Source organism: Phacochoerus africanus, chromosome 15 (genome assembly GCF_016906955.1).
Source record: "Phacochoerus africanus isolate WHEZ1 chromosome 15, ROS_Pafr_v1, whole genome shotgun sequence".
Lineage (NCBI taxonomy): Eukaryota > Metazoa > Chordata > Mammalia > Artiodactyla > Suidae > Phacochoerus > Phacochoerus africanus.
In genome coordinates, this window is record NC_062558.1 from 31,558,759 (window position 1) to 31,573,670 (window position 14,912).

A 14,912-nucleotide genomic window follows, 5' to 3' on the forward strand; every position below is an offset into this window, starting at 1 on the left:
TGAGCTTGGTCAACCACTGAACTGTGAGACTTGGTAAAATGCTTGTTCCTTGAAGTCCTCCAGGTTCAGGATAGTTTGTTGGGTGGCCCATAGATACTAGAACCAGTGTCTGTTCATTTCAGCCTACATCTGGGGCTTGGCCGTATTCACTGAGACAGACAGCAAGACCTATCCTTGACTTCCACCTCCTGAGCAAAATTAGGGCAGACGTCAACATGCAAAGAGAGGAGGCGAGTATCCACTTAGAGCAATCCCCACCAGCCTGGGTCACAGGTCAAAATCCCAAGAGTTACATAGTGTTCTTTAGGCAGGCAGTGCCTCCACAGAGTTTTGGGTTCCAACGGTCTGAGTGACATCCTGTTTGAGAAGTAACTTGTCATTTGAATCATAACAGCTTACAATATACCCTGCCTTGTTTTCAACCTGTCATAGATAGGCTCATTTGGTGCAACAATCCTAAAAGTTACATTTTGTTATTAGCTCCATTTTGCAAATGAGCATATCAAAGCATGCAGCAGTGATGTTACCTGCCCAGAGTCACAAAGTCAAGTTTGGAACCATTTGCAGTCTAGCTCCTAAATCCAGGCTCTTAACCTCTGGGCTAAAACAGCTCTCTTCCTTACAAGTCTCACTAACTTGAAAGGTGGCTGTGAGAAGTGCCACAGGGGTGCAGTGTGAGAGGCAATTACAGAGTATGGGACAAAATGGACCCAGGGGTCCCAAACTGGGTTAGAGTTTGGATGCTGCTGTGAAGGGAGGAGGAAGCAGGTGTTTAGTTGCCCTGGCTGCCGCTACTGCATTAGAGTAGCAGGAACTTTGAAGGGAAGATAAGGGCAAAATAAACATTGGTCTCTGCGGGGGTGGGGGGTGCATTGTTGAGAAAGACACCAGAGGAATGTTAGCTTATTTCCAAGTTTAGGTAGAAATGACGGCAAATGAAGCTCCCAGTGTGGCTCAGCAGGTTAAGAATCCAACATAGTGTACGTGAGGCTTCGGGTTCGATCCCTGGTCTCGCTCAGTGGGTTAAGGATCCAGTGTTGCCGTGAGCTGTGGTGTAGGTTGCAGATGTGGCTTGGATCTGGTGTGGCTGTGGTGTAGGCAGGTAACTGCAGCTCCAATTCAACCACTAGCCTGGGAACTTCCATATGCCGCAGGTGCAGTCATAGAAAGAAAGAAAGAAGGAAAGAAAGGAAGGAAGGAAGGATGGAAGAAATGGTGATAAAGACTGTAATCAGAGAGAGCATAGCCATCCTGAGGGCTCAGACACTCAGAAAACTAGGCCTTGTCACCAGAGTGGGCTAAGGAGCAAGACTCATGGGCAAGGCTGGCTTTCTGCCCCCCGGGGCTGGGGACCAGCACAATATTCCCACAGTGCCGCACCCCTCAGCGTGGGGATGTCCCGGTCAAGTGCGGGTGTGTTACTTGAGAATGAAACAGCAGGAAAGTGTGGCCTAGTCACACATTGTTATAGACAATGTATCAAAACAGCTTGTTATCACTTTATAGAGCAGATAGCAGGACTGGGATGGGACAGAATAGGACAAATAAATTTTGATAAAGAAGAAAGCTTCCCAGGAAAAGGGAGGGGGAGCTCAAGAATATGGAGAGTGTAAAACCAGGTTGGGAAAGGCTGCAGGGAGGGTGTGGAGGAGAAGAGCTAGGAGACATGGGGACATTTGCACCTGATATAGACCCTTAAACTCTAAGAAGTGTCATGAAAAGTCAAACTTGAGCTGTCTGACAGTCTTCCCAGGCCAGGCCCCACAAGCAGTTCACAGTGGACCATAGCTGAAGAAGCTGTGAATGAGGACAATTGGATTCTAAGCTTGGCTCTGCCTCCAGCAAGCTGTGTGACATTGGAGAAGTCGCTCAACTACTCTGATCTGTGTGCTGACCTGTAAAATGGGGCTGGGAATGCTGTTACCCTCCCAAAGTTGTTGTGAGGCTCCACTGAAACACAAGAGACTGTGCAAATGCCCCGGATCCCTGCTGAGTCAAGCTACACAGGGAGCAAGCGATGGAGAAAGCGGGCCTCGAGCTGCACAGGCTCCTAGTGCTGAAGCTGGAGATCCAGAGAGTCAGACAAAGATCTGGTGGTTACAGAGTGAGAACTGCAACATCTTTTCACCTTTCCCACCCAGCCCAGATCTACATCTCACAAAACAAACTGATGCTCAGAAAATATTTGCAGGTTCCCAAACAGCCCTGGTCTCAGTTTCTGTTTCCCCTGTCCTGTGCCTCCTCCAAGAATTCTTATCACCCATCACTCCTTACCTCGGGACACAACCCTTGCTCTTGGCCTTCTGTCTTGAGAAAGTTTGTCATCACAAAAAAGGAGTTCCCCTGTGGAGAAAAAGGAGAGAAGGCAAATGCAAAAAGCCCCTGAGAACAGAACTTCTTAATCACAGTAATCCAGCCGGCTAAGTGCCTGGGGGCGAGCCTTTCCACTCTTCTAAGCTTCAGTCTAGAAATCAGAGTCTGGGGCATCTGGTCTACCCCAAGGGCTTAATATCAAAGCTGGATGAGCCGCCCTGCTGAGCCAAGGGAGCACAGAGGAACATTCAGATTGACTGAGTACTCATTTTCCATTCCAGCCTCAAAAGCGGCCTTTTCATTTTTTTGGACCCGGTAAAATCCCATTAAATTGAAACTCAAGAGACCCGGGGGAGGCGAGGGTAGGGGGTGTCAGTTCCATTAGAATGCTTCGTAGATTACCCAGGACTTTAATTAAAGGGCAATAGGGCATCCCACCACCTGGGAAATGGCTGAAGATTTTAATGACCCGCTGTTAAAAACAAACAGATAGCAGCCTAGCTTTTATGGTTTTGCAAAGCTTTCTAGTTCCCAGGCGCTGCCAGTGTGCCCTCTTGTCCCTCCCGCCCTCCATCTGTTCTTTGGTATTCTCAACCCCACTTCAATTTTTCCCTTTTGACAATTCTACTTTCGTTTTCTCTTTCTACAAATTGAGTCTGTCTCACGATGCCCTTTCTCTGTGATCTACACCCTTTCTTTCTTTGTCATCTATATCCTACCCTTGTGGGAAAATGTACCCAAGAGAGTTTTCCTGGAGACATTTTTGTTGATGAACTGCCACACAAACAATATAGAAGCGCTGGTCCCCTCTAGGCAGAAAGTTCTCTGCCCTTCTGGATCTAGGCAGCACTTGCTGACTTGATGGCCCCGCTTCTGAAAAGCTGTGTATAAATCACGTGTGAGTGAATCGAATCATGTTTTAAATGCGCCAGGACACACTGCTATTTTGAGAAACCCTGCAGGACTTGACAAAGCAAAGAATCGTCTCCTTTGAGCTGCTGGATCTGACCCAATTTTGCAATTTTTAGGTTTTCTCAGTTGGGATTTTCACAGAGCTTTTTAAATGGGGCCAGTGCCTTTCTGGAGTGAAGTTCTTGGTTCCAGAAGGGGGGTAGGGGGGGGGGTTGAGGCCCTGGGGCCAGTGACCAGAGACAAGTCCTAGGAGGATGCTGACCGGTGCTCACCTGCAAGGGGAAGGTGTAGTCTGCGGTGTCTAAGACACTCGGCACCACCTTCTTCAGCCCATTCTCCACAATCTCCTGTGTCACCTCTGCTATCCCTTTCACCTTGGTGTGCACAGAACTGATAACAGACTCTTTCCGTTGGTACCGCTTGTCACTCACCAAAGCAAAGCTAAATGGCAGACACAGAAAAACATCAGTGGTTTTCTCAAGGGAGGCACAGTTTAGTGGTTTGGGATGCAAGTTCTGAAGGCCACCTCCATTCAAATCCTAAATTTGCTGGGTGACTCTGGCCAAGTGACTTGCTGCTGTGACTCATTTTCCTTATCCATAAAATGGGAAGGATAGTCCTACCAACTTCATGGGGTTGTTGCGCGCAGGAAAAGAGATATGCATGCAAACTCCTTAGCCCTGTATCTGGCAGAGTGAGCTCTCACTAAATGGAAATATTGCCCCCAATGCCAACCTTTAACGTTGCCCATTAGAGACCCTGATTTACAGGGTGGCTTTTCAAATACCAAAGTCCATCCCCAGGTTGGTCCACCAGCTTTGCTCTGTCGCTCAGAAACACATTAGCATTTATCTAAGGATGTGTCTAGCGGGTCAGCCACCCATTTTCCAGAAATACCCATTTGGTTTGTAAATAATATTGATAATGAAAACTACCCTTTACTGAGTACTTAGTATGCACCAAGTGCTCTACCAGCATCATCTCTTTTAATCCTCACAACAGCAGTGGGAGAGAGTTACTATAATCAAAACCCTTTGTAGACAAGGGAATGGGCTCAGAGAGGTGAAGGAAGTTGCCCAAGGTTATAGATAATCAGCAACAGGACTAAAGTCCTCGATTGGTCTACCTTAGAGCCCAGAGCCAGACCTCTTTTAACTGTGTGTTATACTTGTTCATGCATAATATGGCTCTGCCTCTGGTAACCTGCCTTTTGATCCATTCATTAGCTATTAATGCTGTCTTTAGAATGTGAATCTAAATTATAATGATGAGGGAAGAGAAGGAGAAAGTAGAATTGGTGACTAAAAATGGTAGATTCCATCCCCATTTATCTGTTTTCCCTGTCTTCCATTGCCCTGAACAACCAAAAACTTATTTTAAATGCTTTGTTTATTCATTCAGCATGTATTTATTTGGTCTCTTCCCTCTGCTCAGCCTCTAATGTCTGAACAATGTCAGGAAGTCTAAGCCAGTGGCTGCCCTCTTTGAGCTGACCTTGGGAAACCAACCTACAGGCGACCAAAACCTTGGTTCCAGCTGTTCTCAACCTTGGCTGTATGTTACAATTACTAGAGGAGCTTTCAGTTGCAGCTCCCCAGTCCCATCCCTGGGAACTGTGATTCAGTAGGTCTGGGGAGTTATTCAGGTACCTGTATATTTTTTCAGAAGTTAATTCTGATGCACAGCCAGGGTTGAGAACCCCTAGGAGATTCATGGAAGGACAATTCCCATTTGGCAATATGAACTACATACATGTGAAGTGCAGTCCCCATGACTCAAGCAATTTCATTCCCAGGCACATGCCCCAGAGAAACCCTCAAACATGTGTCCAAGGTATTAAACACAAGAATGTGTAAAGCTGCACTATTTGTAATAGGGAAAACTAACTGGAAATAACCTAAATGTCCTCAAACATAGACTGGGTAAATCAGTTGTTGGATTCATACAATGGGATGTCTTACAACAGGGAAAATGGAAGGAAATCTACTTGTAGCAATATGGAAATAACATAATGCTGGGTAAACGAAGTGCACCACAGAATGAGATAAAGTTTAAAGAAATTCAAAACAATATTATATACTTAAAGATATGCTTGTCCACACATATTCATAGCAGCACTATTCACAATAATCAAAAGGTGGAAACAACCCAAATGGTCATTAAAAGATGAACAAATGAATAAAACAGAGTCTGTCCACATAATGGAATATTATCTTCCCACAAAAAAAGGGGTGAAAGGATGCATATGTTCTACTGTGGATGAACAAACACTGTGCTAGTGAAAGAAGACAGACACAAAAGGCCACAGAGTGTCTGATTCCATTTATACAGAATGTCCAGAACAGGTGAATCCATAGAGACAGAGAGTAGAGTGATGGTTGCCAGGGACTAGGGGAGGGGGTAAATGGGGAAGTAACTGCATAACAGGTATGGGGTTTCCTTTTCAGATGATAAAAATGTTTTGGAACTAGATGGAGGTGGCGGTTGCACAACATCGTGAAGGCCCTAAATGCCACTGATTGTTCACCTTAAAATGGCTAACATTATGTTCTATGAATTTTGCCTCAATGAGAAAGAGGAGAAATATTTTTCTAGATATAGACAAGTGTGGTAGAAATATTAAAACAAACATAGAATGACAAACTCCAAATTCAAGGTGGTATTTATAAGGGAAGGGAGAAGAGAATGGGATAAAGGCTAGGTGAGCAGGGAGCAAAATCTGTCTTAGTAATTAAGTTGGGTGGTGGTGCATGAGTGTTTATGACATCATTCTCAACATATTTCAGTACTTCTATAACATTCATTAAGAAGAAAGCTCATCAGGGAAGACATTGGGGCTGGAGAGCCAGTCGGCATGTATGAGACACAGCTATTAGGAGTTCCCGTGGTGGCGCAGTGGTTAACGAATCCGACTAGGAACCATGAGGTTGCGGGTTCAGTCCCTGCCCTTGCTCAGTGGGTTAACGATCCGGCGTTGCCATGAGCTGTAGTGTAGGTTGCAGTCGCGGCTCGGATCCCGCGTTGCTGTGGCTCTGGCGTAGGCCAGCAGCTACAGCTCCGATTCAACCCCTAGCCTGGGAACCTCCATATGCCGCGGGAGCGGCCCAAGAAATAGCAAAAAGACAAAACAAACAAACAAACAAACAAAAAAAGACACAGCTATTAAACGTAATTCCATAGACAAATACAATAACACTTATTCAATAATACACTTCAGCCCAGCATCACAACATGCACATGATACGTGCATCGTTTTGTGTGTGTGTGTGTGTGTGTGTGTGTGTGTGTGTGTGTTGGATATTACAACATTCTCCCAGAATAACACTGGGTCAGTTTGGCCCTCCCTTTGAGAAGCTCAGTCTCTCATATTCACCCCAAAATGTACAGCATGTTATAGATCAGCCTTAACGGAATCCAACTCTCTCATAAATCAGAAAAACTTTTCTTTGCGTAATAATGAACACATTTTAAGAATTACAATGCTTGAGATGCATCAAAGGAAAATAAGAGGAAAAGAAAGTGTTTGCAGTATTCTGCCCTATGGAAAGAACACATTCCAGCGACTAGCCCAGCAGCTCTCTCTCTTGGCGACTCGGATAAGCTATGCCACATTTCTGGGCTGTGGATTTGGTCCCTGAATAGGGGGATAACCTGGTTCCCTAATCCCTGTGGCTTTTTGGCTCTAAGAAGCCAGAATTCTTGGCATTCTGCAGAGGGCAAAACCACTGGTCCCCAGAGTGAGCTGGGATGAGCAGAAGCTGGGGATTCAGCTGGGTCTCCTAGGATGAAAGAGAGGGGGGAGAGGAAAGCTATGGAGCCTGGGAAGGTGAAAGAGGGCAAATGTGAGAGAAGCCGGGGCTCTTGCAGGTCGATCTGGCTGGAGAGGAGGGCTATGGAGGGGCAGAGGGAGGAGGTGGATGGACAGCGAGGTCAGCCCAGGGAGCCCTCAGGCAGGCACACAGCACCAACTCACCAGATGTAGACCAAGGTGCCCACCATAAAGAGGTTCTTCAGGGTCCCCAGCCATGTGTTCTCGATGTGAACAACTTTCACAGACGTGTGCTGGCATTTCAGGGGGAACGGGCTGCATGCCACCATGGTGAGAGCGTCCCCAAAGCACCACAGGGAGGAAGTGCCTCTCAGCCGAGCCCGACTTTCCCTTGCAGCACCTGGGCTCACTGAGCAAGGTTATGCTAAAGCGAAAGGATGTGACCTGAAAGTGAACTACCCTCTTATCTGGTGAACTGACGCCTACCCTGGGGCCAACAGTCCCTTTTGTGGGCTCGTAAGAGAATGGTGGGTCCTGGGCCTCTGGGCCTCGTGGAAAAGTTGGACCTGCAGCATCCAAATCTGATATCTGAATCTTAACCAAGAGAAGAATCTGGTTATGTCCATGCCTGGTCCACTCAGTTGTAGGGGGAGGTGAGCAAGGGGCCAGGGGCAGTGAGATGCACTGAAGAGAAAGGGGAGAAGAGCATTCACCCTAAAGGCAAGCTCAATACTGGTTGTATGAGTTTCCCATTGCTGCTGTAACAAATCACCACAAACCTATTGACTTAAAATAACACTGCTTGTTTTTCTTCTCTTAGTTTTGAGGTTCAGATGCCTAAATTCCATCTTATAGGCCTAAAACCCAGGTGATGGCAGGCCTGGTCCCTTCTGGAGACTGTTGCCGCTAGAGAAATCTGTTACTGCCTCTTCCAGCTTTTAGAGGCTGTCTTGGCATCTATGGGCTCTTGGCTGCATCACTCCAACCTCAGCTCTTGTCGCATCTCCTTGTTTTGACATTGACCTTCTTGTCGCCCGTCCCTATTTTAAGGACGCTTGTGATCACATCAGGGACATTCAGATAATCAAAAATAATCTCCCCATCTCAAAGTTCCTTTTGCTGCATTAGGTAACATATTCACAGGTTCCAGGGAGTAGGACACGGAGATTTGGCGGGGTGGGGGTGTGTGCATTATTCAGCCTATATAGCACGTCTGTTGTGGCTTTAGAAGAGCCCCCCTGCTCCATCCTATCTTTCCTTGAGCTGACAGGAGGGAGTTCAGTTTCTTGTTACCCACAGCTTGGCTAAGACATCATCTACCCTCCTTTTTTTTTTTTTTTTTTTTTTTTTATGGCCATATGGAAGTTCCTGGGGCCAGGGATTGAATTTGAGCTGTATTTGCAATCTACACTGCAGCTGCAGCAACACCCTATCCTTTTAACCCATTGCATTGGGCCAGGGATCAAACCCCTGCCTCTGCAGTGACCAGAGCTGCTTCAGTTGGATTCTTAACCCACTGTGCCATAGCAGGAACTCCATCATCTGCCCATCTAATCCCTTTTTGCTATTGCACTTCTCCACTGCCTAGTGCACCTGGAAAGCCCCTCCTTTTCATACGTGTCAAATTATCCCCCTCTCATTCAAAACAACTCCTACTGCAGAACACAATCCTTTTTTTGAAGGGGGAAGGGGAGCTTTATAGGGCCACATCTGCAGCATATGGAGGTTCCTAAGCCAGGAGTTGAATCAGAGCTGTAGCTGCCAGCCTACACCACAGCCACAGCAACACCAGATCCGAGCTGTGTCTGCAACCTACACCACAGCTCATGGCAACACCAGATCCTTAACCCACTGAGCAAGGCCAGGGATCGAACCTGCGTCCTAATGGATACCAGTTAGATTAGTTTCTGCTGAGCCACAATGGGAACTCCAGAACACAATACTTTCTACACATCCTATTCTACAGAGAGCAGAGAGTGAGTCCTAATCTTTTAGTTAACATTTACCAATTAGGGGAAATATAATGGCTACGTGTAAATGCATTGAGCTCAAAAACTCAGTTATGCAAATACAGGCCATGGATCACCCAAATTGGCAGAGGTTTATCTTAGAGGTTCGAAAAATTTAAATAATGCTAAACCCAGATGAGCCAATATTGTGTTCTATCATCCAGAAAACGAAACCCAAGAACCTAGTGTTGTTTTATGCTTTGGTGAGACCAGTAGAACATTCTACTTGAGGGTGGTGCTAAGCCAATGACCTATGCCTTAATTAGGCAGCAAGCAATAGAAGCCCTGTGTTCAGGTTCTATGAGCCACACTTTTAAAGAGGATCCCTTTTGTTGTTATAAAAGTGTAAATTTCACAGATGAGCACAAAAAACATGAAAAGCTTCCAATGTTCTCCCTCCCAGATGTTATCACTTTTGAAACTTTGAGAGTGTTTTCCGGATGTCTCTTTATGCCCACACCTAGACACACAAACGTGGCAACACACTACATGCTGTTATTTAACTTGCTGTTTTTACTCAATTACATGTTATTCTTTCCTCAAGAGTAGTGATAAACTTATGATAAAGATAGATCTATAATAAATAATTAATTTGAATGGTTGCAGCATATTCTTGTGTTGAGGCTGGAACACATGAACTTGACCATCTTGGAGACCCAAAAACTAGAATATTGGCAATTTCCTGTGGTTCAGCCTAAGAAGTGAGTTGTGAAAATTTGCCAGCCAGTCTGTAACTGATGGATATTTAACTGGAACATTTGCTCAGTTTGCCCAGTTATAAACCTTTTTTTTTGGTAACCCTGGTAGAGCTCTTATTATGTGCCCAGCACCCTTCTAAGCATATATTATTAATATATATTAACTCTTTCAATCCTCACCTTCTCAAAACAACCCTGTAAAGAAGGTGCTAGTACAACCCCCACTTTATAGCTGAGCAAAATGTGGCACAGAGAAAGTGAGCCCATGCCCAAGCTCACATAGTGCAAGAGACGGAATGTTTGTGACCCCCTAACATTCACGTTGAGACCTAATCCCTGTGATGGTATGAGGAAGTGGGGCCTTTTGGAAGTGATTAGTCAGGATGGCAGAGCCCTTACGAACAGGATTAGTGCCATTATAAAAGAGGCCCCAGGAGATCCTCACCCCTTCGGCTATGTGAGGACACAGCAAAAAGATGGCACTCTACGAACCAGGAAGTGGGTTCCCACCAGATACCTTTTCTGCTGGTGCATTGACCTTGGAACCTCCAGCTTGTAGAACCATGAGAAATACATTTCTGTTGTGTATAAACCACTCGGTCTATGCTATTTTGTTAGAGCGGCTCCAATGGACTAAGACACATGGTAAGTAGCAACGCTGGCTCCACAGCTTAGCTCTTTTGGATACTATTGTAAATGGAATCTTTTCCTTACATTCTTTTTTAGATTGCTCGTTGTTGTCGTATAGAAATATGACTGATTTTAGTGTATTGATCTTGTACTTTGAAACTTTACTATATTGGATTGTTAACTTTAAGGTTTTTTTATGAATTCTTTGGGATTCTCCATATATAAGATTTTATCATCTGAGTATAGTTTATATCTTCCTTTCCAATTTGGATGCCTTTAATTTCTTTTTCTTGCTTAATTGCTCTGGCTAGAATGTCTGGTACAGGAGTTCCCACTGTGGCACAATGGGATTGGTGGCATATCTGCAGCACCAGGACTCAGGTTCAATCCCCAGCCCAGCACAGTGTGTTAAATGATCTGGTGTTGTCACAGCTGCAGGGTAGGTGGAAACTGTGGCTCAGATCTAATCTCTGGCCTGGGAACTCCATATGCCATGGGGTGGACAAAGAAAGAACAGGTTTTTTGTTTTTTTTTTTTTTAAGTCCAATACAGTGTTGAATAGCAGGGATTTCAGTGGTGAAAACAGGCATCTTTGTCTTGTTCCTGATATTTCAGGAGGTGAGGGGAAGCCCTCAGTCTTTTACCACTGAGACTCAGTCGGTCCTCTTCCTCTCTCCCCCACCTTTCTCTTTTTATGCTAGGGCCACACCTGGCACATATGGGAGTTACCAGGCTAGGGGTCAAAACTATGCCACAGCCACAGCCACAGCAACACCAGATCCAAGCTACATTTATGAGCTATGCTACAGCTTATGGCAATGCCAGATTATTAACCTACTGAGCAAGGCCAGGGGTTGAACCCACGTCCTCATGGATCCTAGTTGGGTTCTTAACCTGCTGAGCCACAATGGGAACTCCATCAGTCTCTTCTCTTAAACACCATACTTCATTGCCTCTCCACACTCCCCTTTCATGTTGCCAGGCACATACTTGCACAAGAATCTTTTCACACCTAAGGTAGACTTTACAACTTAAGATAAATTTCTGGGTCAAAGTATATGCACATCTTTTTAAAATCTAAAATCTCAATTCATCTTGTCAAACCACAAAAGCTTAAACTGTTTCATGTTTCCACCAGCAAAGCAAGAATGCATGCACCACATTTTAAGAGGGCTTTGATGAACAGGAGTGTGGTTGTGTGGGCTTGGCTGAGATAGTAAAGAGTCTGGATACTGGGGCACATGGCCGGAGAACTGGGGCTATTATTTTGGAAAAGTGGAGAAATACAGTAGCAAGGTGAAGCCACTTGGAGAGTGTCAAGTAGAAGAGGGACCACAAGTAGAACTCTAACCAACAGGAAAAATTATAGGGAGATAGCTTTTAGCTCAATGTAAGGAAGAGAGGTCCAACAATTAGAGTCTCCGAACAGAATGAGCTTCCCTTGTGCTCGAGCGACAGTGATGATGGTGATGGTGATGATGATGATGATTTTGTTTATCCCATCATCTCTCCTTCTCTCAAGTCTCCTCTCCATCTGCATTTCAACATTATTTCCCATCTTAAAAATAAACCCTCCCTTGACCCCACATTCTTTTCCTTCTACCACTTGAGGCCTCTCTTCTCCTTTGTAGCCACATCCCTTGAAAAAGTGAGTCACCACATTCATTTCCACATCTCCATTCACTCCTCCACCCACTCTATTCTGGCTCCCACTATCAGCACTTCTCTAAAACCTCTCTTGCCAAGTAAACAACAATACCGTCACTAAATTCAACAGACATGCCGCAGACCTGATCTTCCTGGAATTCTCAGCAGCAGTTTATGCCAGTGACCATGCACCTCCTCCTTCCTTTCTTCCCTCAGCTTCCCGGAATCCATATTCTCCTGACTTTCTTTAGATCATTGTGTCCACCCTCTCTGAGAATCCTTTGGGGAACTCTGCTTCCTATTACTTAAAGGTTAGTATTTCTCGGGGGTCTGTTCTAAGCCCTCTTGCACTCCCATCTACATCCTTTCTTGCTGGTCAATTGCAGCTACTCTCATGGTTCTTGTTACCATCTCTAAGCTGGTGATAGCTAAATCTACATGTCTAATGCCATATTCATGCATCCAACTACCCAGGAAACATCTACATTTGTATGCCCCTTTGACATATCAATCTCAATGCCTTTAGTTCTAACTCATCCTCCACCCAAAATAGGCTTTTTCTTCCACATTTCCTAGCCCAACAAGTTACTCTACCACCTACCAGTTGCCCAAGCTAGAATCATGGCGCACTTCCTAACTCATTCCCCCTTTTCCATTCAATTGTAAAATCTTATTGTTTTGGTTTTTAAAATAATATGTTTTATTTTATTTTACTATTTCATTTTGCTGCACTCACAGCATATGGAAGTTCCTGGGCCAGGGATCGAACTCACACCATAGCAGCAACCTGAGCTACTGCAATGACAACGCCACATCCTTAACCCACTGAGTCACAAGGGAACTTCTATTTTTTAAATTTTTTTTATTTTTTCGGAGTCCCCATTGTGGCTCAGCGGTAACAAACCTAACTTGTATCCATGAGGACATGGGTTCAATCCGTAGCCTCGCTCAGTGGGTTAAGCCATGAGCTGTGGTGTAGGTCACAGACGCAGCTTGGATCCTGTGTTGCTGTGGCTGTGGCATAGGCTGCAGCTATGATTTGACCCCTAGCCTGGGAACTTCCATATGCTGTGGATGCGGCCCTAAAAAGACAAAAAAATTTATTGGCCTATAGTTGGCTTACAGGTGTTGTGTTAGTTTCAGGTGTGCAGCAAAGTGACTCAGTTATACATATACATATATTCATTCATTTTCAGATTCTTTTCCTATATAGGTTATTACAGAGAGTTGAGTAGATTTCTCTGTGCAACACTATAGGTCCTTGTTAGTTATCTATTTTATATATAGCAGGGTGTATATATTAATCCTAACCTCCTAATTCATTCCTCCCCTACATGTCCCCTTTGGTAACCATAAATTTGTCAAATCTTATTGTTTTATCTTCTTAATGTTTTTTCAAATCTGTCTACTTTTTTATCACTGTCATCTCCTCAGTCCATGTCACCATCAGCTCTCACCTGGATGACTCTGTAGCCTCCTAAATGGTCTTCCTCCCTCCATTTGTAACTCCTATCCCCCCCCTACACCCCCGCCCCATTCTCTATAGGGCTGTAATGAGAACCTGGACTCTGGGTGAGATGCTTGAGTTCAGTCTTGGCTCTACCAGTTACTAGCTGTATAACACTGTGTTAAGTTACTTAGCCTTTCCGAGTCCTTGTTTCTTTATAATTAGGGAGTATTAGTATTACATTGGACAGAGTTTCTAGTTCTAAACAAGAGTCCACTCTGTCGAGTTTAAGAAGAAAGATTGTCTAGAAAAGGCAAATCTACAGAGGCAGAGGAGAGATTAGCGGTACCTGACTCTAGGGGGCCCGAATGGGGAATGACTGCAAATGGGAACGACAGATCTCATTGGGGTGATGAAATATTCTAAAGCTGGGTTATGATGATGGGTGTTCAGCTTGGCAACTTTATGAAAAGTCATTGACGTGTATGCTTAAAATGGGTGATATTATGATATATCAATTATACCTCAATAAACTTGTTAGAAAATAAAGGAAGAAAAATATTTTTAAAAGGACATGAGGCAGTTTATACAGTTTCTTGGAGGACCAAAAACCAGGCTTGCTGAGATGGCACCACCAGGAACAACACCTAGAGAACAGAGGCTGTTCCAGAGAAAAGACTCTGCCAGCCACTGCCGAGCCCTAAGGTGGAAACTCACCTACGTGGGCAGCCCCTGCCAATAATGTTTGGGAATGGGTGCCAGGATCTTAGTCACTGCCAGCCCCAAATGAGCTGGATACTCAGGGCCAGCCCTCCTACAAGGGGCTGAATAATGGCTCCAAAACTAGCGGGTCTTAATCTCTGGGATTTATAAATGTTCCCCTAGTTGGGAAAAGGGTCTTTGCAAATGTGATTAAGTTAAGGATTTTGAAGTGGTGAGGTTATCCTGGATTATCCAGAAAGCCCTAAACGCCATCATATGTGTGTTTTTTTTTTTAATTTTATTGAAGTATAGCTGATTTACAATGTTGTGATAATTTCTGCTATACAGCAAAGTGATTCAGTTCTACATGTACACACATCCATTTTTTTCAGACTTTTCCCCATATAGGTTATCAGAGAATATTGCATAGAGTTCCCTGTGCTATATAGTCAGTCATTTGATATACCACAGTGTGCAATGCCAAACCCAAACTCCCAGTCCATCTGTCCCCCTCCCACCTGTCCCCTTTGGTAACCATAAATTTGTTTTCAAAGTCTGTAAGTATGTTTCTGCTCTGCAAATAAATTCATTTGTAACCTTTTTTAAGATTCCACGTATAAGTGATATCATACAATGTTTGTCTTTCACTGTCTAACCTCACTTAGTATGATAATCTCTAGGTTCATCCACGTTGCTGCAAATAGCATTATTTCATTCTTTTTACGGCTGAGTAGTATTCCATTGTGTACATGTCCCACATCTTCTTTATCCATTCCTCTGTTGAT

At 44.5% G+C, this 14,912-nt stretch overlaps 1 protein-coding gene across 2 annotated transcripts in view; it reads right to left on the reverse strand.

Annotated features, from left to right (window-relative positions):
• P2RX7 (purinergic receptor P2X 7) overlaps positions 1–14,912 on the reverse strand; it is a 59,132-nt gene that overhangs the window by 33,837 nt on the left and 10,383 nt on the right. The window contains exons 1-3 of one of the 2 annotated variants that reach the window (XM_047761738.1): positions 7,199–7,437; positions 3,498–3,666; positions 2,275–2,343 (exon numbers count right to left, since the gene is read on the reverse strand). In XM_047761738.1, coding sequence (XP_047617694.1) covers positions 2,275–2,343; positions 3,498–3,666; positions 7,199–7,323 — 363 coding nt within the window. In that variant the 5' untranslated portion in view covers positions 7,324–7,437. Of the gene's footprint in view, positions 1–2,274; positions 2,344–3,497; positions 3,667–7,198; positions 7,438–14,912 lie in introns of those variants that run through there. The other variant, XM_047761736.1, reaches the window with a different exon arrangement.